General features: G+C 45.0%; 1 protein-coding gene across 4 annotated transcripts in view; it reads right to left on the bottom strand.

The window, feature by feature from the left end:
• YEATS2 (YEATS domain containing 2) overlaps positions 1 to 24,643 on the bottom strand; it is a 1,971,885-nt gene that overhangs the window by 1,800,608 nt on the left and 146,634 nt on the right. For 3 of the 4 annotated variants that reach the window (XM_069617830.1, XM_069617832.1, XM_069617831.1), the window contains one exon: positions 3,625 to 3,734. In XM_069617830.1, coding sequence (XP_069473931.1) covers positions 3,625 to 3,734 — 110 coding nt within the window. Of the gene's footprint in view, positions 1 to 3,619; positions 3,737 to 24,643 lie in introns of those variants that run through there. The other variant, XM_069617833.1, reaches the window with a different exon arrangement.

The following is a 24,643-nucleotide window of genomic DNA, read 5'->3' on the forward strand; positions in this document are numbered from 1 at the left end:
TAATTCCTGTCCAGTCTGTCATCTCGGCTCTACGTGTTACTCTGGTGGAAGCAACAGCGGGCCAGTCCAGATCGACACCCCCGTGGGAATCAGGTGAGCGTAACACCCTTCCTCTCGCCCTTCCAACTGAGGAGCAGTATCAAAAAGATCTACCCTTCCAAGGCTGTAAGGATGAAAAGGCTGAGGGTGCGTAACAGCAGCACCTAAAGACTTGGCTACCACCTTAGAGGTCTGCAACTTCTCAAGGCTCTCGTCAGCCTTGCTGCCAAAAAGATGAGATCCATCAAATGGTACGTGGAAAAGTCTAGCCTGCACATCAGGTGCAAAAGCCAACTTTAGCAACCATGCAAACCTGTGCATCACGGTGCTGGTAGCAATGGTTCTGCTGATGCTAGCAGCAGAATCCAACCCAGACTGAAGGGACTCAAACATGGCTTCCTTCCCGTCCTTAATAGCCAGGAAGCAGTCCCTTTCATCCCCTTCGGGAATATGCTGTGCCGCCATAGAAATTCACTCCCTCAGAGTGTATGAAATTTTTGCAAGGGCACAAGTGGAGTTGGCAGATTTGAATGCCATACTCCATGCAGAAAATACATTTCTCGCCCATCCCTCTATGCACTTATCGTCCCTATCAGGAGGGATGGTAGGGTACGCTGCCTGTTTCGAGGTAGCCGTAGCTGCCTGGACCACCAGACTCTCAGGAATAGGGTGTTTTGACAAGTAGCCGGGGTCGCTACTGGAGGGGCGGTATTTCCTTGTAAGAGTTTTGTCAACAGCGGATTACTTTCCGGGGTCTCCCAATTCCTGGCCACTCTTTTCTGAAGTGCCACATGGAAAGGCAATATTGGATCAGTAGGAGAACCCCTATCCAGAAGGTTGGTTAGATCATCCTGATCATAAGGTGCTGGAGGTCTAGACCAGCCAAACTACTCCACAACCTTAGACATGAGCGGTCTGTATGAGGAGTCAGCCTGCTCCCCTGGTTCTGGCTTGCCTAACTCCTGTTCAGGAGAGGTGTCAATACCACTTGCATTGTACAGAGTGTCACAGAGATCTTGCATTTTACTCTCCTCTGAAATTAGGCATTCGGGCACGTTAGGAGTCCCATACTGGAGCCCAAAAGGAGCATCTTCCTAATCTGAATGATCTTCCTCCTCAAAAATGGAAGTGAGGGACTTTTAAAAAAATCTGTTTTCGGTAGAGGAGTATATATCATCTCTGGTTTAGAACCCCGAGGCTTTGATATTGTTGAAGACACCGACTTTGCCTTAGCCAGTGCCTTTCTCAGAGGGTCTCTTGGCACTGGGGGCTGAGCTGGCAAAATTGGCACAGCTGGCGATGATAGTTTCGGCATCGAAGGACGAACAGGGGTCGAGGGCCCGATGGGCGTCATAGACGGCAATGGCGTTGAGGGCTTCGAAGGCGTGGACGACCTTGATCTGTCTCCACGTCTCGAGTGATCCTTAGAGTTCTTTTCCGACCGAGGCCTTGAGGGCTCTCGATGTGGATCACACCGTTTACTCTGGCTCAAGGGCGCGCAAGTTTTCGGCCAAGACCTCTCCTTGCCGGCTTCCAAAGAAGGTGCAGTTGGAGCATGACCTGGTTTGTCAAGATTTTCACCATTTCCACACAGAAAGCTTCCCATTCTGTTGGTGTAGACTTTTTGGACGGGCAGGTCACCCGCTCGGGGGAACCGTCCGACGAAGATGATGAGGAAGGCGACCAGCGGTGCCTTCTCCTCGATCTCTTCAAAGACAAAGAGTGGTTGGAACCACTCCTAGACCTAGAGTGCTTGGCCTTCTTCCTCCGAGGAGAGAAACTACTAGGTCAACTATTGTGTGATGTAAACAAGGCCTACATACCAGCAGAGGGTCCATACAGTCGTCCAGGTGCGAGAGAGGGCAGTGCTTTTGTTATAGGTTATTTGCTGCGGGTCGGGGGGGGGGGGGGGAGTTAGGAAGCACATGGTAAGACCGATGTACAGACTCACAGTACGTAAAATAGATATGCCAGTAAATGCTGTTATACCGTGTTGACTGATGTAAGCAAATAATGAAAATAAATAAAAGACTACCGGAAGACGGAACAGAAGATCTAAGAAAACTTCGCTCTGCTGCCTCCAACTCCAAGGGTCAGAAGCTTCTCCAGACAGAGAGTAAGGGGTAGATCACTTTCCTCTGCAGGTGCCACCCTCTGGAATGGCCTCCTTGCCCCTTTCAAACTTGAGCCGGACCACATGCAGTTCCAGAAGCAGCTCAAGACCTTCCTTTTTTTCCCTCTGCTTTCTCTACCTCCCTCCCCTGCTGACCTACCCATCTGCTGTGCCGACTGGCTTCTTGGTTACCCTCAGAATCTCAGTGGGTACCAGGCTCCTCTTTGACCAGTCCCCCTGCACTGCCTCAGAGTCTGTCACGCACTAGGGGCTGTAACTGTAACCCCCACAGTCCCCTGCCTCCTGCACTTATCCAGAGCTGTGCTGCCCTTACACAGTGCAATGCTGCCCTGACCACACTTCCCCACTCCCCTCCCTCTGCACTTTGCGTTCCACAGTTGCATGATCTGAATGACACAAGGCCTAGTAGGATCGTGGGTCTTGTCCTCCCTCTGTACCCTCCCTTGTCTTGTTACGCCTAGAAACATGTGTACAGGTGCATTATAAATGACTATCTTATCTCCTGAAGGACGGTTGTCCAAAATGCGTTGAGAAGTTGCATTTTTTCGATAACAATAACAAAATTCCACTGATAATCTTCTACAGAAGAAATGAAACTGCAATATAGTAGTTGATTTATACTATTGGTTATAGGAGAAAGTTGATTTAGAACAAGTTATAAACCTATGTTTGTGAATTGCATAATAGAACTCAATGAACAAAATGATTTGTTGAAAATATGGAACATAGGATTAAAATGAATCATTACATTTGAAGTGACAAAGTGATTTGAAGGGGGTGACTCTGATTGAAGTGTGTCTGGGGATCCCATAAGGGTTATGGGACATAAACAGTGTTTGTCAAAAGGTGTTAATACCTTGGCACATTATAGCAGTGCCTAGCACATGCTTATACATGAGGTAGAACTATTGCAATTGCCAATACTGATTTTTCTCAATAATTCAGTACAGGACACACATATTGCAGTTAAACGAAGTGGCTGAAGCCACACCAGATTAACACATTTTTATTAAACCAGAAGCTGGTTTGCAGCTGCAATTAAGACATTACCTTTCAGACAACTGCTTAGAAATAACATTGGCATCCACATAAGAGCAGACTTACCTGAAAGTGCCCATCAGTGTGCGTTTTTGGCAAGAAGAGGCAGGTAATGGCAATAGGAATAGCATGGGCAGTATAGGAGTGGGTAAAAAGCCATACATCAACCACACGAGTCGAGCCTCTCCTAAAATTCCAACACTCCTATTTCCACTTACCATGCCTAGAGTTTCGGCTTATAGGAGGCGCTTAGCAAATCATCAGATAGCCAAAAGTAAAAATATTATTGAGTTCTCTCAATTAAGTGCTTAGCCAAAACCTTATCACACCCCGCCTACATATCAATAGAATTGCATGCCTTCATGTTGCCCAACCTCGAAGCAATAAAGTAAAAAAACTGGTATATACATTACATGTACGTTCACTGGGTTTGTGCCGTTTGCTGGGATGTGTAATGGTGATGTCGTCATAGTCTGGATCTTTATCTTCAATCGCCCTTTTCATTCCAGACATGTTTAAATCTCTGTGCAAAGAAACGCTGTTAGTGTCAGTAAAATAAAAGCCGCTACAGAAAAAGTAGGGAAAAATAATTGTCGGACTTTTCAAACTACACTAGCATTGTGTCTTTTGACAGAACGAATGTTGAAGATATATTTTAAAGTATAAGCCACATATGGTTATCACATGGTGATTTCTTGGACTCCAAAATTATAATTCGATGAAACTGCTTGAAATCATTTTATTATCAGCTTTGTTTCTAGCGACACTCCTAGGCAGTGCCTCCTAAGTAAGTATTGTCTGGGACTGAGCTGAACTCAAAAACAAACCACTCAGGGTTTGGTCACAACAACAGTCTTTGGTCAAGTTGGAAAAGGGTGGTCACCTTACAGGAAGAGACAAACTCCCCCCAAGGGGCAGGGAGCGGTTGAGGGGTTTAAAGGCTCTTATAGGACTCATCCCAGAGTTGTAATTAACAGATTCTTTGATGTAAGCAGACAGAGGAACGGGGCATACTTAACCGAGAGAGAAGAACAAGTTACTTACCCATGGTAACGCTCTTTTGACTATATGTTCCTCCCACGTATTCCTTATCTTTGATATTTCCTAATATCCAGCTTGCTGCCTCGAAAAAGAAATTTCAGTAGAGGGCGCTGTGCTCGATCAGAGTCCCTCAGAAGCCTCCGTCTCGACGTCACCACAGGTATAAGAAGCGCACGCAGCGCCCGTTCCTTTTTGAAGAGCGACGCGCTGTCTTGAGTAGACAGTTACTCACCTTCAGAGAGCGCAGACTGTAACCACAAGAGAAATTTTACTGCAGGGTAGGATGGGAGGGGCGATAAGGAATACGTGGGAGGAACATCCAGTCGAAAGAACGTTACCATGGATAAGTACCTTGTTCTTCGAATGGCTTGTGTCCTCCCACATATTCCTCATCTTTGATACACTCCCAAAGCAGTTACATAATTTGGGGGAGGGAGTAAAATTCAAGTTATCAAGTATGCACAGAGTGTAGAACTGCTTTTCCAAAAGCAGAATCTTGGCTAGAGGAGGAATGCAGACTGTAGTATTTTGCAAAGATGTGTACAGATGACCATGTGGCAGCTGCACAAATATCCTTTATGGGAACTCCGCTCTTCAAAGCAGACGAAGTTGCGACACCCCTGGTGGAATGAGCCCTTAGATGTTCTGGGGGGTCGTTACCTGCCAGTCTCTAACATTCTGTAACAGTTAAGATAATCCATCTAGAGATGGTTTGTTTGGTGATGGTTAGGCCCAACTCATGGTAACACAACAAAAAACGGTTTTGTGGGAAGGTAGGTATTCAAGGTGCATCAGAGGATTGCAAAGCAAATGAATCAATTAGAGTGCTCGCACTCAACACACATGAAAAGGGGGGAGGACCACCCGACTCGGCGTACCTGACCCTAAGGAAGAACACCCTGAACCTGGCGGGGGTGCCTGTCCCTGGGTGGCGTGTGGTGTATCGCCTACTAAAAAGATATAGAGGAGAGTACTATCCCTCAACCTTCTATACTAATGGCAGTGTCTGGAAACAGACACGGGTCGTCCAACAAAAAACGTTTAAAACAGTGGTAGACTCCAGAGGGTTAAGCAGCATACAACAAGGCAATGAATTAGGTCTTGAGGCTGCTTGATCTTGAACGTGGATCCAACCTGTGAATCAGGTCAACTGCTTACGTTCCATCCAGAGTGTGCAACTTTAATGGTACCCGTAGGTCACTATGGTTTGGGTATGTAAGAGTACTGGTGGTAGTACTGGTGGGTAAATAAAATGACCAGCCGGGGGGCTGGAGGGCTAGAAAAGGCTCTTATAAGAATGTGTAGCTCACTCAGTAATAATGAGTGTGCTACAGTAGGTAGTTTTTAGAGGATTGCGTCTCTTTGATAAGTGTATAAGAGATCAAACGTGGGTCATGAGAGCCCTCATGACCGAAAGGGGTTGACCGGTTTCAATGGCGTAGGAGATTCAGGCCATCTTCTTCAGGACCGTGATTTAGAATACAAACGAGTTTGCCAAGTGTTCAGTGAAGTGCTGAACAGGAAGGAAGATGCTGGCGTCTACTGGAGGGAGACAAAAATAGGGGGGGGGGGAAAGGAGAGAGATGGAGAACAGTCAATGAGGGGGGAAGGGAAAGGGGGGGGTTGGGGTGTGGGGGGTGTTTGGGGGCACCAGGAAATTGGTGCAAGACGCTTGGGGGTGGTGCTTTAGACATGCCTTGAATGGAGCATGTGAGAGCAAGGTCATTAATTAGTCAAAGATTTCAGTGGTGGGACTCCTCGCCAAAAGGAGGGGGGAGGGGTGGGGGATGCCAGACAGGGTCTCTATAGGTGACTGGTGGGCTGATACCAGGGAGTGAGAGAGGGGCGCTGGTGTGCACTAAATTGGATAGAAAATGTGCACTACAGGGTGGAGATGGTGAGCCCCTAACTCGTGAGCAATTAAGGGGAAGTGGGGACAACCAGCTCCCAACTACGTGTAAGAGGGGTGCCTGAGTAGTGGGGAGGCAGGCTGAACATACCTCAAAACCAGCATGCTTGCTGGAATAAGAACGGTGAATCAGGGTTACTCAGATCACCGAGCTGCACAGCAGGTAAAAAGTACCTGTGAGAAGTAAACAAACCATATCAGGTATAGTAGTCTGTGCTAGACATATGGCAGAGGTAACATAATGAAAAGGCCATGGTGCCTGAGTGTGGTCTGTACCTGTGAAGGGGGCAGCTGCTCTCCTCCGTGTTGTCTAGGAGCTGTGTCGCGCTTGTACTGCTCGAGACTGATATTTGCTTGAAAAAAGGCCCAATGCCTTTAAAAACAACGAGCAACGCGCTCGCGCTGGCGACTGCGTGCCGTCGCTGGCTCCCTGTGAGCCTCGAGCGTCGGAGGGCGATGAAAAAGCTCGAGCGCCTCTAGAAACAAAGGCTGAGCGCGCTCGAGCTCGGGAAGGGTCAGGCACCGCACTGGGCCTTATCCCTATAGGTCCAAGGCCTGTAAAAACAACGAACAACGCACTCGCGCTGGTGAATGCGTGTCGTTGCTGGCTCCCTGTGAGCTTTGAGCATCGGGAGGCGATGAAAAAGCTTGAGCGCCTCTAGAAACAAGGGCTGAGCGCGCTCGAGCTCAGGAAGGGTTAGGCACCGCTCTGAGCCTTATCCCTAGTGAAAGAGACGGGGTCTGGAGGGAAGGAGTGCAAGGAGGGGGGGGGTGATAAATTGGAACTAAAAGTAAAAAATAATAAATATTAATAAATAATAGAAATGAAGATATGTATATATAAAGGTATATATACTAGAAATAAATAGAAATTATACAAAAATCTGACAAGTGGCAGAGCAGAGAAAGAATGAAAGGGCGATGGAAAATGGTTAGTTGGGTACAAAGGGGAGGGGAGGTCCCAATGAACCATGATGAAGAATAGGCATCGAGGGAGCGTTATGCCTGTTTATGAAAAAGATGGACAAGTAGTGGGGGACATGGACAACTCTTGGAAAGGTGGAAAGTCCAGGAGGGACAAGGCGCATCGTTGCGTAAAGAACCTGAAAGGCACGTACTTGCAAGCACGTCTGGTATGTTATCTTTAGGGCAACACTGCTAGTTCATGCCACTGGATTTGTTCATTCAAACCTTCCAAGTAGGTGTTGAGTCTATAAATCCACACCTGTTCTTTTTTGAACAGTATGTTGTGGTAATTGCCGCCTCTGCGGGGCGGTGTGACTTTCTCTATGATAGTCCACTTGAACTGGTCAGCTGTGTGTCCTTTATCCAAGAAATGGGACACCAAGGGTGCGGTAAGTTTGTGCGTTCTTATGCATGATTTATGTTCGGTCATGCGGGTCCGAACTGGCCTATTTGTCATGCCAATGTATCTCAGGGTGCAGGGGCAAGTTATCATGTAGATAACGCCCTTGGTATTGCAATTGGTAAATGTGTTCTGTATCCATGGTGTTTTCCAACCGATCTCTATCTGTGTAGTTCTAGAGGTCTGGGCGCACATGGAGCAATTGCCACAGGGTGCATGACCCTTGAGGGGTGGAGTGTTCCAAAGGGTCCCCTGCGTGGGCTCATCCCTAGGAATATTTGGTGTGAGGGTTTTTACAACCTTATCTCTAATGTTGCGACGTCTCTTGAGGGCAAAGCGTGGAACAGAGATGGTGGAGGCCCCTGTGTTGAGAATTGGCCAAAGTCTTTTAACTTCCCGTTTGATTTTGCTGAGAAGGGGTGAAAAACTGAACACCGCTGTGAAGGTGTTCGACTCACTTGGTTTGGTATGTTGTTGTAAGGTGATGGAACGTGGAATGTTCCTAGCTCGTTTACAGGTATCCTTGATAATCCTCTTGGGATAACCTCGCTCAATGAGTTGCATCTGGAGTTGTTTGGATTGTCTGGTATAATCCGTAGTCTGGGAGCACAGCCTCCGGTAGCGTAAGAACTGTCCAAAGGGGAGATTGTCCCAGAGGGCCTTAGGGTGGTAGCTGGAGTAGCAAAGCAAGGCGTTTCTGTCTGTGGTTTTTCTGTAGATGCTCGAGGAGAGGCGCCCGCTTGTTGCTGAGATGGCCAGCTCGAGAAAGTGTGTGTTGGATCTATGTCTCTCCATAGTGAACTTGAGATGGGGGTTGAGGGAGTTGAGCCAAATATGGAAAGCCTCTATCTCCTGTTCTAAGCCTCTGAATATCACGAAAATATCGTCTATATATCGCCGCCATACAGTTAAATGGGCGAGATATGGATTGGTTGCGGGATGGATGTGTTGGCGTTCGAATAAGTCAACATATAGATTGGCGAGGCTGGGGGCAAAGGTTGCCCCCATCGCGGTACCCGAGATCTGTTGATAAAACGTATCTTCAAAAAGAAAATAATTCTTAGTCAGTGCTATCTCTGCCAGAGATAAGATGAAGCTAGGCGGGACTCCATGTAGATCCATACCTGAGTGTAACATATCACTAAGCATCTGCAGTGTCTCTTGCTGCGGTATCCGGGTGTAAAGGGATTCTATGTCGATAGTGACTAGCCATTCTGTTTCTGGATCGTATGCAATGGTGTCTAGAAGGGTCAGCATATATGTCGAGTCTTTCACATAACTAGTCATTTTTGGAATCTGGTCTTTGATGAAGAAATCCACATATTGTGAAAGGGGTTCCAAAACAGAGCTAATGCCAGAGACAATGGGACGCCCTGGTGGTGGTGTGAGCCCTTTGTGGATCTTGGGGAGGGCGTACATGGCAGGGATCCGAGGGATTCCCTTCCCCCCTCATTGACTGTTCTCCATCTCTCTCCTTTTTTCCCCCCCCTATTTTTGTCTCCCTCCAGGAGACACCAGCATCTTCCTTCCTGTTCAGCACTTCACTGAACACTTGGCAAACTCGTTTGTATTCTAAATCACGGTCCTGAAGAAGATGGCCTGAATCTCCTACGCCATTGAAACCGGTCGACCCCTTTCGGTCATGAGGGCTCTCATGACCCACGTTTGATCTCTTATACACTTATCAAAGAGACGCAATCCTCTAAAAACTACCTACTGTAGCACACTCATTATTAATGAGTGAGCTACACATTCTTATAAGAGCCTTTTCTAGCCCTCCAGCCCCCCGGCTGGTCATTTTATTTACCCACCAGTGGTCACTCCACCAGTACTCTTACATACCCAAACCATAGTGACCTACGGGTACCATTAAAGTTGCACACTCTGGACGGAACGTAAGCAGTTGACCTGATTCACAGGTTGGATCCACGTTCAAGATCAAGCAGCCTCAAGACCTAATTCATTGCCTTGTTGTATGCTGCTTAACCCTCTGGAGTCTACCACTGTTTTAAACGTTTTTTGTTGGACGACCCGTGTCTGTTTCCAGACACTGCCATTAGTATAGAAGGTTGAGGGATAGTACTCTCCTCTATATCTTTTTAGTAGGCGATACACCACACGCCACCCAGGGACAGGCACCCCCGCCAGGTTCAGGGTGTTCTTCCTTAGGGTCAGGTACGCCGAGTCGGGTGGTCCTCCCCCCTTTTCATGTGTGTTGAGTGCGAGCACTCTAATTGATTCATTTGCTTTGCAATCCTCTGATGCACCTTGAATACCTACCTTCCCACGAAACCGTTTTTTGTTGTGTTACCAGACGTTACCTTGTTAACGGTTAAAGGATGAACACGGTGTACCATGCACCTTAGCTGTATAAGCTTTCCCTGTTGTTTTCTAGACCCAACTTATGACATGTACAGCCCACAGACAACTGATCATTCTGTCTCAGTTTTGCCAATCTGGTAATGTTAAAACTCCAAGCACGCCTAGGGTCTAGTCTGTGAAGCCTTTCTTCCTCTTTCCCCGGATAGGAGGAGGATAGAAAGATGGTAAAGTTATTTTCTGGGTGATGTGAACTTTAGAAACAACCTTAGGGATTAAGTTAGGCTTCACCTTGAATACCACTCTGTCTTTATGAAAACCAGTATGAGGAGGCTTGCAGGATAAAGTATGTAGCTCACTCACCCTTTGGGCAGATGTTATAGCCACTAAGAAAAATGTTTTCAAGGTAAGCAGTCTTTACGGGCAAGAATGAAGAGGCTCAAAGGGAGCACCCAATAGAAAGTTTAAGACCAAATTAAGATCCCACAATGGGACTTGAAAAGGAGTTGGGGGATAAAGATTAGTTAATCCCTTTAAGAATTGAATTACCAGAGGAATCTTAAATTAGGAGACTTCCTCTGCAGTGCGCTTGAAGATGGAAAGCGCTGCTAGATACCCTTTGATGGTACCAATCTGGAGCCCCAGATTTGCCAAGTGCAAAAGAAAAGAGAACACCATCAGGGTATTGCACGTGAAAGGGTCAACATTCTTATCTCTACACCAGCTGCAGAACTTATTCCAACGGCAGCGGTATAAAGATTTGGTTGCTGGCCTCCATTACGTCGTCCAGGAGGTCCCAATCTCTGTAACTCAGCCTCTCAGAAAGCATGCGTGAAGGCTGAGAGTCCCGATATCCGGATGGAGAACCCGAACCTCCTCTCGCGAGAGAAGATCCTCTCTTTGTGGAAGATGAATCGGAGGGCAGATGGCCATGTCCAGAAGGTCCGGGTCCCATGTTCTTCTGGCCTAATCCAGGGCAATTAGGATAATGGATTTCTTGAACCTCCTGATTACGCGAGGAATGACGGGGACTGGAGGAAATGTGTACAGGAGCAGAAATTCCCAGTCCACCACAAACGTGTCTCCTAGAGCTCCTCTTGGGTGAAATTCCCTTCAGCAAAACAGTTTGCACTTCCGGTTGGCACCGGTCGATAACAGATCCACTTGAGGGGTTCCCCAAAGGGTGAAGATCTTCTGAAGGACTTCCTGAGCTAGTTCCCACTCGTGGGAGACTGCTCTGCCTGCTCAGAGCATTCGCCGTGGTGTTCTTTTCTACGGCTAGGTGAACTGCTGATGGAGACATTCCTTCTTGTATTGCCCAAAACCAGAGCTGCATTGCCTCTCTGTACAGTGGAAGTGACCCTAAACCTCCTCTTTTGTTGAGGCAGTACATGGCCACTGTGTTGTCCGTCATTATCAGGAAATTCTTTCCCCGTACCGATGGCATGAAGGCCTTCAGCACTAGTCTGATTGTCCTTGGCTCTAAAAGATTGATATGTAGTTAAGTCTCCGATGAACACCAACAACCGCTGATGGTCAAATCATTGGTATGGGCTCCCCACCCCGTGAGTGAGGCGTCCGTCATTACTGTTATCTCTAGCCATGGTTGTCAAAGAGGTTCTCCTTTCAAAATGTTCTCCCGACAGGCACACCACTGAAGGTCCAGCAAGACTCTGTTTGGGATTTGTAGGAGATCTGACATCCTTACTTAGAACTGGGACCACTGGGTCCCGATAGCCCACTGGAGAGATCTCATTTTGGCACCAGAAAAACGCAGAATGCCATCAGGCTGAACAACCTCAGAAAATCGAAGGCCGGAAGATTTTGGGCATTTTGGAATTTTGTCGCCATCTGAAGACCGTCTTGAGCCCTCACCTGTGGTGGCGAGGCTTTTCCCCATGGATGCATCCTGGACTGCTCCAATAAACTTGAGTCTTTGTGATGGTATCATGTGGGACTTCTTGAAGTCGAGGGAGAAGCCCAGCCTGTGCAGGGAGTGACAAGTATAGCTGAGATGATCTAGGGCTTGTTCCGGGGCACTGGCCCTGATCAGCCAATCGTATAGATAGGGGTAAACAGGAATCCCCCCTCTCCTGAGACTCGCTGCCACAACCCCCATTGGCTTGGTGAAAACCCTTGGGCGGAGGTTAGCCCAAATGGCAGAACCTGAAACTGATAGTGAGAGTTGCAAACGGCGAACCTCACTTACTTTGTGCTTGCGATGGGATCGGCAACTGAAAGTAAACATCCTGAAGGTCTAACAATACCAACCAATCCTGAAGCTGTAGGGCCTGAAGGATCTGAGAAAGTTTTACCATCTTGAACGAGTCCTTCGTGAGTAACTTGTTCAAGTCTCTTAAGTCCAAGATGGGTCTCAGTCCTCTGTCCTTTTTCGGAATTAGAAAAAATGGGGAGTACCAACCCTTGTTCCTCGCTGCTACAGGTACTGGTTCTATAGCACCTTTCTCCAGCAGGGTTAAAATCTCCTGCATAAGGAGTGAATCAGGAACCTTCAAAGGAACAAAACAAGCGACTATCATACTAGGTCGGGCGACGATTCAGAATAGTGCTGGGGGGAAGCAGGAGGAGAAGACAGGACCGAAGGGGGGAGACAGACAAGCTACTATCAAAGGTCACGGGACAAATGATGAGTGTAAGTACTAATGGACATAAAAATGGGTGGGGGAGAGGGGGAGGTTGAGAGGGCAAGGTGGCTGCGAAAGACAGGTAGCTACGATTACTATGCCCGATGGCAATTGAGGCAGTGCCAGACTTCAACAAGAGGAGGGGAGCGGAGGGGAGGGGTGAGGAGAGACCAGGTGGCTGTGAAAAACAGGCGGCTATGATTACCACTAAGACACTCAAGGGGGGGTTATGGATGTCAAAACGTCGATATCTTAGACGAAAATGTAGATGGAATTGTCATGTACGGTGTCGAGAAGGTCGACACTTAAGGCGTCGATGGATTCTCCTTCGACTTCAGCGCTGAGGGTGTCCACAACGCACTCTTCGCTTAGCCGTATGGGTTTCTATCGATGCCGATGATTTTTTGTGCCTCACAGAGGCTTTCTCTCGACTCGAGGGAATAGATCGCTCTCGAAGAGTTTCCACGGCTGAGGTCGAGAACTCACGGCTTCTGTGCTTCCCAGGTGTTTTGTCTGAGGTATCGCCTCTAGGTATCTTCAATGGGGGGCAAGGCCGCGTTCTCGAACATCATCATACTCATTCTGAATTCCTCCAATTGAGCCGGGGTACTATGTTTCAAGTGACAAACAACCCTTTCGGCTGAACTAGATGAGGAAGTGGATGGCGATCTATGAAGCCTTTTTTTGCCATGCCTCGAAGTCGAGGAATGCTGTGATCCCCTTCGTGACCGGGAATGGAAGTGTTTAGGTTTTTTATGACGAGGAGACGAAAGCCTTTGATATATGGAATGGATCTTTGAGGACAATCAGACCTAGGAGGGATAATATTTGGAAAAAAATAAAGAGATTCTTAAAATTATCAAAATAAAAACAAGATAATACGACTTGACAAAAACTATAAACTAAGGGACAAAAATGGATATTGCTGTATAGGTTTAGAAATTGGTTTGTTGGAGATGGGCAGCGATTGATGGTGCTGGCCAAAGTAATTGTTGAAGTGTGATTAACTAAATAAACAAAAAAATCATGTAAATATTGACAGTTAAAAGCATCTCGTCATTATGGGGGACACTACCCCTTTTACATCTATGCAGAACATTACCAAGAAGGTTCATTATCAAAGGCAGTGCTGCGACACATGATGACATACTAGCATGCTACAGACACAGGGAAGAAGTACAGAAAATGTTAGCTGTTCTAGAACTGTGATAGATGTCCCAGAGTGAGGTAGAAGACCCACCAGAGAAGGAGTGGATGCTTAATCACCATAAAGAGGGCGCAATGCCCCTAGCTCTTCTTTCTCCTCTTAAGAATGGCAACACGATAGAAGACAAACAGGGGTTTATCTCTACAGGAATTAAAAACAGCAGGGTATGCTAATCCGCCTGCTTATAATAGCGAAGACCACATGAAAGAAAGTAATATGGAACATAAATATATGTCTACACACTAACATATGAGAGAAAGGATAGGCAGATAGGAAAAGAAGAAGAAACCAGAAGACACAAAAGAGAGAAAGACAAAGCAAGTGGAATGACAAGAATCCAAAATGCGAGAACACAGGTACTATTGAAGTTAGATGGGAAGGGCAATAACGATATTCAATAGAAGAAAGACAAGGAAAATAGAAAAGGGCATACAAGGAAGAGAAAGTAGAACGGAGAAAGTATGAAGAACAGAAAAAAGGGAAAGAATAGAAGAGAAGAAAAGTGAAGAAATAGAAGCCCAAAGATTGAAAGAACTTAGGTTGCAAAAAAGGCAAGAGGAAGAAGAGAACAGGGATATGAGGAGAATGGAAGAAGAAGTGAGAAGTGAGTAGGGGACAATGATGATGAAATAGATCATATTGTTAATCGAATTAGAATATCTAATGAAGCACGAGAGCTATGGGAAGAAGAGAGGATCACAACAGCCCTGCAGGGAGCTATAAGGGATACCGAGTAGACCAACATGGGCTGACGAGCATAAGGCAGAAGGAATAGCGAAAAGGATTGGGCATCTATATAGCCAAATGTGAGGGAAGAATGGCTATGATGCTATGGGGAGCATCGAAGGATCTCGGCTGAAGCAAACAGGAAACAGAGCAGATAATAAGTTCATGGAAGAGCATAGAACGCTGGCTTTAATCAGACTAGATCTTGATGAGGAAAGAGATGACTGTCATACCAGTTGGGGTATAATGAGGTCACACTAAACGAGGGTGGAGAATGAGAAAGTGGGTAGAAAAGGAGAATGCAGCTTTTTGATAGACCCGAATATAGAGAGAAGGGTAAAATGGTCAGATTTAGAAGACCCTAAAGAGAAAGCACCAGAACCAACACCATATTCTGAAAGACCACCAGCATGAACGCGCAGTGCAGGGGATATGTCCCCGCCCTATGTAAGCAGGCTAAGGTCGCTGCCAGGAAGAAGACGAACAGGCGAAACTAGCCCCACCTGGAAGACGCAAAGTGTAGGGTGCTATGATGTTGGACCAGGATTTACACAATTCCGGTATTAGAGAAAGGGGGAGCACGACCCCAACATATGCCATGGCCACAAAGGGACAAGGAAAATTTAAAATGTAAATTGCCTAGTTTGACTGCAGGTGCGGGAAGATTGATTTATGAGTTAGAGAGAATGACGGTAAAAGGGCTACTGGCAGCCCTTTGGGAGAGAGCCCTATGGGAGAGAGCCGATGACATTTGGAGACTAGTAGGGTATGCAAGTAACTGCATAGACCACAACATGGAGCGCCATTTAATAAGTGCAGGACAGACATATGGAGGGCACTTAAAGTATCCCGACACATCAGACATGTGTTCGATTATGACTAGGAACATGGGAGAGGATGAAGATCCTGTTGCCTTTAGTCAAGAGATAGCGATTGTGTCTCGAGATGAGAGAACCGTGGGATAAATATGACATAGCCTTCTAGGAGTGTGTCCAATTTCGAACGCTTGCTCACCTGCTTCATTTTTCATCTTCCAGCACTGCGAGTCACTGGGGACTCTTGCTGGGTTTACACGCACGCTCGCCTTCAGGAGGAGGCGGAGCCCGCTAGCGCCCACGTGACACATCACGTGTCAGGAACTGCATTTAACTCGCCTGCAGGCGCCCGAGCGGCACATGACAGCCTTCTAGGAGTGTGTCCAATTTCCAACGCTTGCTCACTGGCTTCATTTTTCATCTTCCAGCACTGCGAGTCACTGGGGACTCTTGCTGGGTTTACACGCAAGCTCGCCTTCAGGAGGAGGCGGAGCCCGCTAGCGCCCACGTGACACATCACGTGTCAGGAACTGCATTTAACTCGCCTGCAGGCGCCCGAGCGGCACATGACAGCCTTCTAGGAGTGTGTCCAATTTCCAACGCTTGCTCACTGGCTTCATTTTTCATCTTCCAGCACTGCGAGTCACTGGGGACTCTTGCTGGGTTTACACGCAAGCTCGCCTTCAGGAGGAGGCGGAGCCCGCTAGCGCCCACGTGACACATCACGTGTCAGGAACTGCATTTAACTCGCCTGCAGGCGCCCGAGCGGCACATGACAGCCTTCTAGGAGTGTGTCCAATTTCCAACGCTTGCTCACTGGCTTCATTTTTCATCTTCCAGCACTGCGAGTCACTGGGGACTCTTGCTGGGTTTACACGCAAGCTCGCCTTCAGGAGGAGGCGGAGCCCGCTAGCGCCCACGTGACACATCACGTGTCAGGAACTGCATTTAACTCGCCTGCAGGCGCCCGAGCGGCACATGACAGCCTTCTAGGAGTGTGTCCAATTTCCAACGCTTGCTCACTGGCTTCATTTTTCATCTTCCAGCACTGCGAGTCACTGGGGACTCTTGCTGGGTTTACACGCAAGCTCGCCTTCAGGAGGAGGCGGAGCCCGCTAGCGCCCACGTGACACATCACGTGTCAGGAACTGCATTTAACTCGCCTGCAGGCACCCTTGCGGCGTTAAGCCCGGTGGAGTCAAGCCCACTGGCTGTTGTGCGGCTGTTAGGCGGATGGTAGTGATTTACCCACACCGCTTCAGGTATTGCCAAATCTTGCTGCAACCGTTAATTTAGATATTCAGCCAAGAGACTTTGCTTGCTTGAAACTATTTCAACTTTTAACGCTTTCAAATAATTTAGTGTGTTGTTTTGTATATTTCTCAAAGTGAAAAGCTGCACTTATTCTTAATAATCTTTTGCGAACCATTCCATGTTCTCCTTGAAAACAGGTATGCCATCGGAGATTACTAGAGATCCTATGGTTATCCCTCCATGCACAATGCCAAATCTATCGGATCGTGATCGTCTCCCACAAACTCCTATGAAACAGAATATCTCTAAAATACAGGATAAGTCTAAAAGCCATACTCGTATTTCTAAGAAAAATATCATTTTAACACCAATTATTAAAACTCCTATTCAACATGATATTTGTAAATTTTATGAAAAAACGTCAAGTGGTAGAGCAATGACTGATCCGATCGATTTGGCATCTCTTGCGAGTGCAACTACCGATTTGCCTTTGCCTAAGGGTCCTCCAAGTGTTCTGAGTCTACGAAACACTTTACTTCTAACAATGAGCTTCATATTCCCTCTTTGAGCACCACCATTTCAGATCAAACTTTATTAACCGTACCTCATTCTCCCATTAAAATCACTAAACCTGTTCAAACATTTGCTACAGTTTTAGAAGAATCCACTCATGAGATTGAAGAGATATCAAATGATAGCCGCAAATCAGCGCGAGATATGCCTATTATAAATGTCTCGGTGGCCTCAGTACTCATTGAAGATGTGGGTCAAGTTAGCTCAAATAAGTCTCTATCATCTCCTCATCCTATTCCCCCCGAGTGTAGGGACTTAGAAAGTTCAAGAGCTTCAATCATGACTGACTATGAACAACCATGCTCCATGGATTCAACAAGACAGGATGATGGGGTGTCCTTTTTACAACCTACACCCCGTCGTTGTCTAACCACTGACAAGAAGAAACAAGCTCTTGCATCCTCAGCCAATCCTGCCCTATTAGCAATCACCTTGGGGGCCATTAATGCCACCATATCTACTCTATTTAAGCTTTTTGAATCTTTGGACCAGAAAATAGCCACTCAAACTCCTAAGTTAGATCATATAAGTGACTGGATGAGAGATAACTCGCTTAAATGCATTAAAAGCCTTTCCTTAGAAAACCTGGAGCAAAGAGTATCTTTCCTTGAATCTCTTTGGTCACCTCATCAGGGCTTGAATGAACAATCTGGTGCATCCATCATGCAACGTCTCTTGAATCTAGAAGCGTTAAACAAGGTCCCTCTGACTATCAATCCAGTGTTACCAACATTTTCCAAAATCATTTGTCCGATTGAATGTGTGGAAGATGCTCTGGCCACAAAAAATAATGAGTCCTGGATCAGTGATGACTCTCCTGTGAAGAGTGCTGATCAATTTGTTGCTAATTTCAATTCACGTGGATGCCCCAAACAAAATCCACAAAAAACTGGTCGCGCATTTGTAAACAATAGAAAAACAAAATCTGTGTCAACTAAGGCTACACAAAGAAATAATAAAGATCTGGGTGGTACAAAAAAAACAATCCCAAATGAATCCCCCTTCAGGTGCTGTAAAAACTTCTGCTTGCACCCCTGTTGCTTCTATAGAAATTTGCGATGAAATCACAAATAATGATGTGGCCGCTACAGCCAGCGAGCCTCCTTTAAATAAAGTTTTGTCGTGCAATCTTCCACCTCCCCAAGTCGCTCCAAAGGAGGCTCCTAATTCCTCATTTAATTATGACCCTTTGAATGAGCTGGTACATCTATTAACATTCAAGCCTGATAATGTGCGAATAAGACAACCCTCTCCTGCTGTACAAACGACATTGACCGCACATTGTGGTGTAATCTCTACAGGTGCTGTCAAGTTACCTCCTTCTGGCGTTTCTACACCAGGCGTTGATGATCGATTAAGCTCATTAAGAGCAGCGGTAGACTCCTATCTACTGAATAGAATTTCAGAGGTATTGCCTGAAGCTTCAAATGTTATTGACCAGCCTTCTCATATACATAACTCCTATAATAACACTGAAAATGAAGCTCCATCTCTTAAAACTCGAACTGACACCTGTATGAATCCCAAACCACCTCTTTGTAATAGTCGTTGCAATCAAGATCTTCCAAAACAAAACATCAGGAAGAATTCGGAATCTCGTAATGTTGGCACCAAACCTCATACAAATGACGCTAGTGCTGCGTTGTCAAAGAAATTCAATCTGTTCCACACTTTAATTTTGAAGGGTCGAGATGGGGCCTTTCCAAAGTACGACTTATGTCGTGCTAGTGTCCTTAACATCTTTGGGGAAAGAGGGATTGGATGCTATATCTTCCACTGATTTGGATCAAATTGAGTTTCTTTGTGACAAGAATCTCTCCATTGTTAGACTATGGATAAAGTCTGGAATTGTTCGCAATACTTTATGGATCGCTAGAATGGACCTATTCAATCTTGGTTTTCTATTAGCACAAGATCCAGCACGTCATCAATCTAAGAAGTTTGATGTCAATGAATCTATTGTAGGTACCACTCCTGAACCCTTGTGTGCCTGCAGTTTAGACTCGTCGTTTTCTGCTAACTCTCGCTCATAACCACGAACAAGTATTCCTCCTATTGAAATTTCACTTGCTAGTTGGAATACTCGAGGCTCTTCTCACCTGCAATGGACAATAAATAATCGGTTGAATAGATATGATATAGTAGCCTTACAAGAAACGTGGCTAGTAAATCCTCCCATATGGGATGATCATGAGCTTATACTTCTTCCAGCAGAACATGGTGGTAAAGGTAGACCTACTGCTGGTCTGATAGTTGCGGTGAAAGCGAGCAAGGGTTTTAAAATCTCTCCCTGGCAAGCACCAAACAAATTTATGCAATTGGTTAAGATCTCCTTTAATTCTCAGATATACGCACTTATTAACCTCTATCGAAATCCGGTGGGCATAATCGATGATAGCTTTTATGCTGCTCTCTCGCTTCTCTTTGAACTTATTTCTGCTCAAGGCAATATGTCTGGCATTTTAGTAGTGGGTGATTTGAACTTGTCTTGCTGTGAGTCAAATCTAAGGAGTAAGAATCGTGAGGGAGCGAGATGGATGTCTTTCATGGAAGATCTCGACTTAAAAATGGCAAATGGTGTGATCACAGGTGACATCCTTCCAATGAACACCTGGGAGAGAGGCATTTCAAAATCCACAACTGGTTATATCGTCATGTCTAACAGCATCTTTATGAATACTAGCAAATTTGTTGTTGTAAAACAGACAGCTAGTGATCACCATCTCCTAGCGCTATTTTGGTCGGCCGAAATTGAAAATCGCCCAAAAACTGCACTTTGTTATAAACAGACTTTATCAGTCAATAATGGCAAAAATCAATTCAAGTGGTCCATTAACAAACTACTAGCACTGAATGATACCATTCTAAGCAGTCAGAGGTCACACAAGGCTGATTCTTACATAGATGTTTTAAGCACCTTTGTGAATCTTTATCCCGTCCACAACAAGCCATTTAAGAGACATGTTCATGGGTTTGATCTAGCTCTCTGAGAGAAAGAAAGCTTATAGAAGAGAGATTAGAAATCTTCGGAAACTACCCATAAATGTCCAGATTAAAGCTGTCAATATTGCTAGTTCGAGATATCGAAATTGGGTACGGTCAAGAAAAGCTGCATTATATCAATTAGATAGTGAAAACTTTTTAGCAGCTTGTCGTAATAAAAATTCTGCCTTGGTCTGGGAGCTGCTGAATAAATGTAACGCAGCACCCCAAGTTCACTTGCAACTTAATGGAGTATCTGAATCTGTGTGGGTTACTCATTTTTCAACACTATACGACGATTCTAAGATGAGCTGTTACAATTATAACAGCAGCTCTGCGAAATGTTGGGACTTGCATTGTACTCAATCCATCATTCAGGATTTTATTAAAACATCATCCTCATCAAGAGCGGCAGGCCTTGACGGGCTCACGAATTTGATGTTCAAACAAAATATAAAAGAATGGGTGTTAATCTTGAACAATGCTTTTCACCACATTTTGCAAACTAAAAATATTCCAGAATCATGGCGGTCATCTGATTATTCCGATCTATAAATAAGGTGACCGTATGGATGCTAAAAGTTATCGTCCAATAGCGTTATTGGACGCTACAGGAAAAATGTTCTCTAGGTTGGTGCTCAGAGACTTTAATGTCTGGTCATCTACAGCAAGTCAACGTGATCCAGCACAAACTGGTTTTGTGGCTGGTTTGGGCAATGGCGTCAATTTAATTGCTTTAAATGCCATACGACAACAAGCACAGAATAAGAGACAACCCAGATATTTTGCGTTTGTGGATCTTCACTCCGCCTTTGATTTGGTATCAAGACCAAAACTCATAGATAAGTTAATCAAGGCGGAGTGTCCTTCCACTCATATTGACATAATTTTTGCTCTCCATTCAAAAACTAAGGTCTTCCTAAGATTAAATGCAGAGGGCCTTTTATCATCCCCAGTTCTCACGTTCAGAGGGCTGAAACGGGTGCATTTTAGCATCAGCCTGGTTTAATTTTTTTATTAATGATGTATCCTGGATCTTTGGCAAAATAATGGCTGATGCGCCTAAACTGAATGGTGTGAAAATTAGTGCTTTGTGGTACGCGGATGATCTTGTCTTGGTATCAAAAACACCTAGTGGCTTACGCAAGCTTCTGTCAGCACTTTGTTGCTACTTTAAAGAAAATTAATTGGTAGTAAATACTGGTAAAACACCGATTGTCACGTTTGTCCCTAAAGGTCTACGCAAGAACTTGCTAGAATGGCAAATTGAGGGAATCCCCATAAAGATGGTTCCAAATTATGTTTATTTGGACCTTATTTTTGATGGTTGTCCTACATTACATTCGCATCTGAATAAAATCAAACAGAAGCTAACTATGGCGATCTGTCAAACACGATTGATTGTTTCCAAATATGGCAAATTTTTGATCAAAGCTGCCATTACATATTGGAACCAGAATGTTGTAGCAACTATCCTTTATGGTCTTGAAATGCAAATCATTCCCCCAGGCTTCCTCAATTTATTAGAAGCCAAGTTCTGGCGTGCCACTTTACATCTACCACAGTGTATCCCTGGTGTGTTGATGCACTATGAATTGGGTTTAATTTCATTAATTGCCTTACACAATTGGCGATTATGTGCCTTATTTCGTAAATGCTTGCTATCTACACGTGATAACTCTACATTATCTTCCATTTCTAGTTATTTACTTAACTCATCAGAAGTAGTATTTCCAAAATACTGGTCCACAAATATTCTAACAATTATGGTGAATGCTGATATGTCACTTGATCTTCTCGCGTTTCACCCGGAGCAAGCAAAGAAGAAAGTTTATATGATGGACTGGATTGACACTAGAGCTCAATGCTTAATTTTTTTGACTCTGTAATATTTGGACCTAAACGTTATAGAGATACTGCTTCCTACTTACGTTTGGCTCCATCTGCTGCTATTAGAACTGCTATCTTACAGTTGCGGTTCAACATTTGGCCCACTCGGGAGGTTAAAACAAGAAGAAAGCAAATTCCCTGGGACCTCAATTGGTGTAGGTTTTGTAAAAATGCAGCGATTGTCGAAACTCTGCAACATATAATATTGGATTGTCCAGCCCTCACGAGCTTGAGAAGTTCTCATTGTTAATCATTTTGCGTATTTTGCACAAATTGACCCTAGAAATAGATGGGCCGCCTTGGCAGCAACTGAATGCATAAGAATTGCCACCATTCATTTTTTTAAAGGCTTTGAACATGGAATGAAAAAAATTGTTTCACATCGTTTATCTTCACAGTGATAAATTTGTTTGTAATCATTTTATCCTAGTGAAAATATTTTGTCAACCCGTGAATCTATATGAATGTCTTTTTCTACCGTGAATATGTATTACTTTTTCTCGTTTTTATGCTTATGAAATCCTTACTATGTATAAATTGAAAAAGTTGATGTCATTTCAGCTATATTCAATAATAATAAAAAAAACGTGGCATTATTTGATCATATTTTATGTCAGGGACTGCCTGAGCCACTGCAACAGCAGATGAAAAAACAGGTAGGGATGGAAGCGAAGCCATGGCCAGAAGTACAGTTGACTATTGTACACGATTGTCGATTGTTACAAGAGAAAAATAAGAAGAAAACTGAAAACAGAAAAGGAGGAAGCAAAGTTAATTGATAAGAAATAGTCCAAATTTCCTATAGAAGGAGCAGTACTGATGAGTGAAGGGTTGACCACACACAGAGCACAGTCAGTGCAGCAAAGCAATGTAGTGCACTCTATGGATCAGACTGGGTATAACTTTTGGCCAAGAGGTAGAGGGAATGTACCTAGAGGGCGAGGAGGATTTCAAAATGCTCAAAAGTGGAGGAAGATTTAATGGGGGACAGCCACAGCAATACTGACATACAGCCCGAACATGTAGAAGTAGAGGGGGAGGCATGCTATAGAACTGGGAGGCATGCTATAGAACTGGCAAGCTCCAAGAGAGGGATGGGCTATTCTCTGCAGTACAATACAGAATCACAGGTAGATTATGCCCAAGATCACACACAGTATGAGACAAGCCGCCACAAATCCAGCAAGCACAGCAGGTCCCACAGCAAATGCAGTTGCCACAAGAGCAACCACAGCAAGCACCCATCCAGACACAACAAACAAGTACAGCAAGCAACAGTGTTACAATGGAAAGCAAACACCCACACCACGGATAGGGAGTGTGACAGTAGTGGGAGGAAATCCTTGTACAGAGCGACCGGATGTGTTCAGTACTATCCGTGACACCAGACCCACAAGAGGAACCATGGGTCCGGATGACAATAGGAGTCAAGACATTTGTGTTCCTTGCAGACGCAGCAGCAACTAATTCCTGTGTTCGAGAGGGAACAAACCCAATGTCTGGCATTGCCCTGAATGTGCAGCGATTCTCTGGAGCCACACATTTGGTTCCTTTTACTGATGAATTACCATTTTATATAGGTGAACTTGACATGTCGATGCCACTATTATACTCACGACAGAAACCAGTTTTTTGTCATCAAGCCGCGTCCTAATATGTTAACATGACAATATCCTTTACTGACAAAGGAATAGTCTGTTGGACTCCAAGGATACATTACATGAACGTGAGAGAATTTAGACTAGCCTTTACAGGCCAGAAAGCATTACGAGGGGTTCCTTTAGAACTAGACGTATTATTGTATGGAGTAAATATTTTGATGAAATGGCTTCCTGGACGGACAGGCAAAATATTGAGAATACCCGAGTTCTTGTTTAGACCAAAAATACCTATGGATGATGAAGAAGCACAGGTCATTCCCATAGAGCTGCAAGCAATCAAGAGAGGGTGCTTGTTAATGGAACAGGTGAGGGAAAAGCATGGGCAATGGCGGTAACCCTTAAGGAAGGATACAGACTGACAGATTTGATGAATGAAGACTTGTTTAGAGATTAATACTCAGGTGCTGAATTATCGTTTTTCATAAGTCTTACTTATTGAATGAGAATTGAGAAATACCACAGAGAATGGCATTGGTAAAAAAAGAAGCAGTCATTTTTTCATGTAGATTTGGAGAAGGTGCCAAGCATCGTGTGGACTAACGGTCCATATAATGTGGGTCTATTAAGTGGAGCAGGTGCAGTGAAAATCAAGCTTAAACCTGGTTCTGCCGCGTGCAAAACAGTATCCTATGTCCAGAGAAGCAGATGAAGGCATATTCAAGACCATTTCCGCCTTAATAAAGCAGAGAATATTAGTGCCATCAGAATCCCCATGTAACACAACTGTGTACCAAGTGACGAAGTCAACTGGGGGGTCATGGAGATTTATTCAAACTACTACAATATTGTCAGGAAGAGTTCCTGTACATAGGAAAGCTCATCTCTCAAGAGGGGAGAAAAAGGACACTGAAAGAGCAGAAGCAATCATGAGAACTGAAACCTGAGACAGTAAAGGAAATGCAGTCGTTTCTAGGCCTATGTAATGACTGCAGGACCTGGGTTTTTTACTACAGTACACATATTCAACCACTCTTAAAAGGACTCAAGGAAGCACAGATCGGCAAAAGTAAAATAGTATGGCGAGACGACATGACTGAAGGATTC

Source organism: Ambystoma mexicanum, chromosome 10, assembly GCF_040938575.1.
Source record: "Ambystoma mexicanum isolate Mex_15411 chromosome 10, UKY_AmexF1_1, whole genome shotgun sequence".
NCBI lineage: Eukaryota > Metazoa > Chordata > Amphibia > Caudata > Ambystomatidae > Ambystoma > Ambystoma mexicanum.